The 1,304-nt window shown below is 36.7% G+C and overlaps 1 protein-coding gene across 1 annotated transcript; it reads left to right on the top strand.

The window, feature by feature from the left end:
• Nucleotides 1–63: 63 nt before the first annotated feature.
• On the top strand, nt 64–771 carry LOC111814994 (sulfotransferase family cytosolic 1B member 1-like; the record flags this gene model as incomplete). Its single annotated transcript, XM_023708827.1, has 2 exons — nt 64–375; nt 627–771. Coding segments are annotated over exons 1-2 (293 nt in total), but the record flags the coding sequence as incomplete, so codon positions are not given.
• Nucleotides 772–1,304: the final 533 nt, after the last annotated feature.

Below are 1,304 nucleotides of genomic sequence, written 5' to 3'. Positions count from 1 at the left end.
TAAGAACCTTTGTTCTACCTGTTACCAAGCCAGTTGCAGCCTATAATACATAGTTTTATGACCACAATGCTGCTCTTTGTACTAAGTTATCTTTTCATGGCATGTGAAAGGCGGAGCTGTATTTTGTGCTAATGTGCAAAGTACCAACAGTAACATTTCTTACTGGAACTATCCGTGATTAGCCTGCACTGAGAAGCTTGTCAAACTTTGTGTCTCCTGTTTTAAAAATGACTTCCTTTACAGATGTCTTACGAAAAAATCTGAAGGAGATCCATGGCTACCCCATGGTGTATGCTTTTGCTGACAACTGGGAGAAGATCGAGGCATTTCAAAGCAGGCCAGATGACATTGTGATTTCCACCTACCCTAAATCGGGTGAGTCTGAGGGCCTGATTAACACAGGTCTGATCTCAACTTTTGTTTTTTGGATATCTTAAGCAAAGTTATTATAAGTAGGTTATTATAAGTAGTGCAGTCACATACTTCTGGTATGTCAAAATAGGCATCTAAGGTACAGAAACTACAGAGATAAAAATTTAATGGTATATATTAAGATGGCCTGCTTCCAAAGGTAAATTTCTCAAAAGAATTGGCTGCTAATTATAAAAATGTTACTTTTTGCCCAGGTACCACTTGGGTTAGTGAAATTGCAGATCTGATTCTGAATGATGGAGATATTGAAAAATGTAAGAGAGATGTTATTACTGCTAAAGTTCCAATGCTGGAATTTAATTTTCCTGGAATGCCAGTATCAGGTAACTATATAATCTTGTAAGCAAATTTTCATGATATTATTTACTTATCACTTATATTATTATATTCTGACACTGCAAAATACAATACTACTGCAAGCAGGTACAGGGGCGGGGGGTCCGAGACTGGGTGTGGTGGCACGCGCCTGTATTCTCAGCTCTTGAGAGGCTATAAACAAGTGTATCACTATGAGTCCAATCTAGTAGTGTGACCTTGAACACTCTATAGACCCTTCTTTCCCCAAAGAAAACAATACTAGAGTAGATTTGCTAATGTTAAGTGTTATTTTTAAGGTAATATAATAACTAAGAGCATAGCCTGTGGCATACCTAGGTATCAAATATGGATCAGTTTTGCTGTAGAAAACTAAAAATGTTGTTCATACCATGCATAATTTTCCTTATGTATTATTGGCTCTAATTTTATACAATTTGACAAATTGGAATAAGAAAATACTAACTTTGGACAATGTTGAAGTTAAATAAGCATCTTTCTCTCTCTCTCTCTCTCTCTCTCTCTCTCTCTCTCTCTCTCTCTCTCTCTCTCTCTCT

The sequence above is a fragment of the Octodon degus genome, unplaced genomic scaffold (assembly GCF_000260255.1).
Source record: "Octodon degus isolate 3935 unplaced genomic scaffold, OctDeg1.0 scaffold06177, whole genome shotgun sequence".
NCBI lineage: Eukaryota > Metazoa > Chordata > Mammalia > Rodentia > Octodontidae > Octodon > Octodon degus.
Note: the sequence above shows the minus strand (reverse complement) of the source record. Positions and strands in the feature narration are given on the sequence as shown.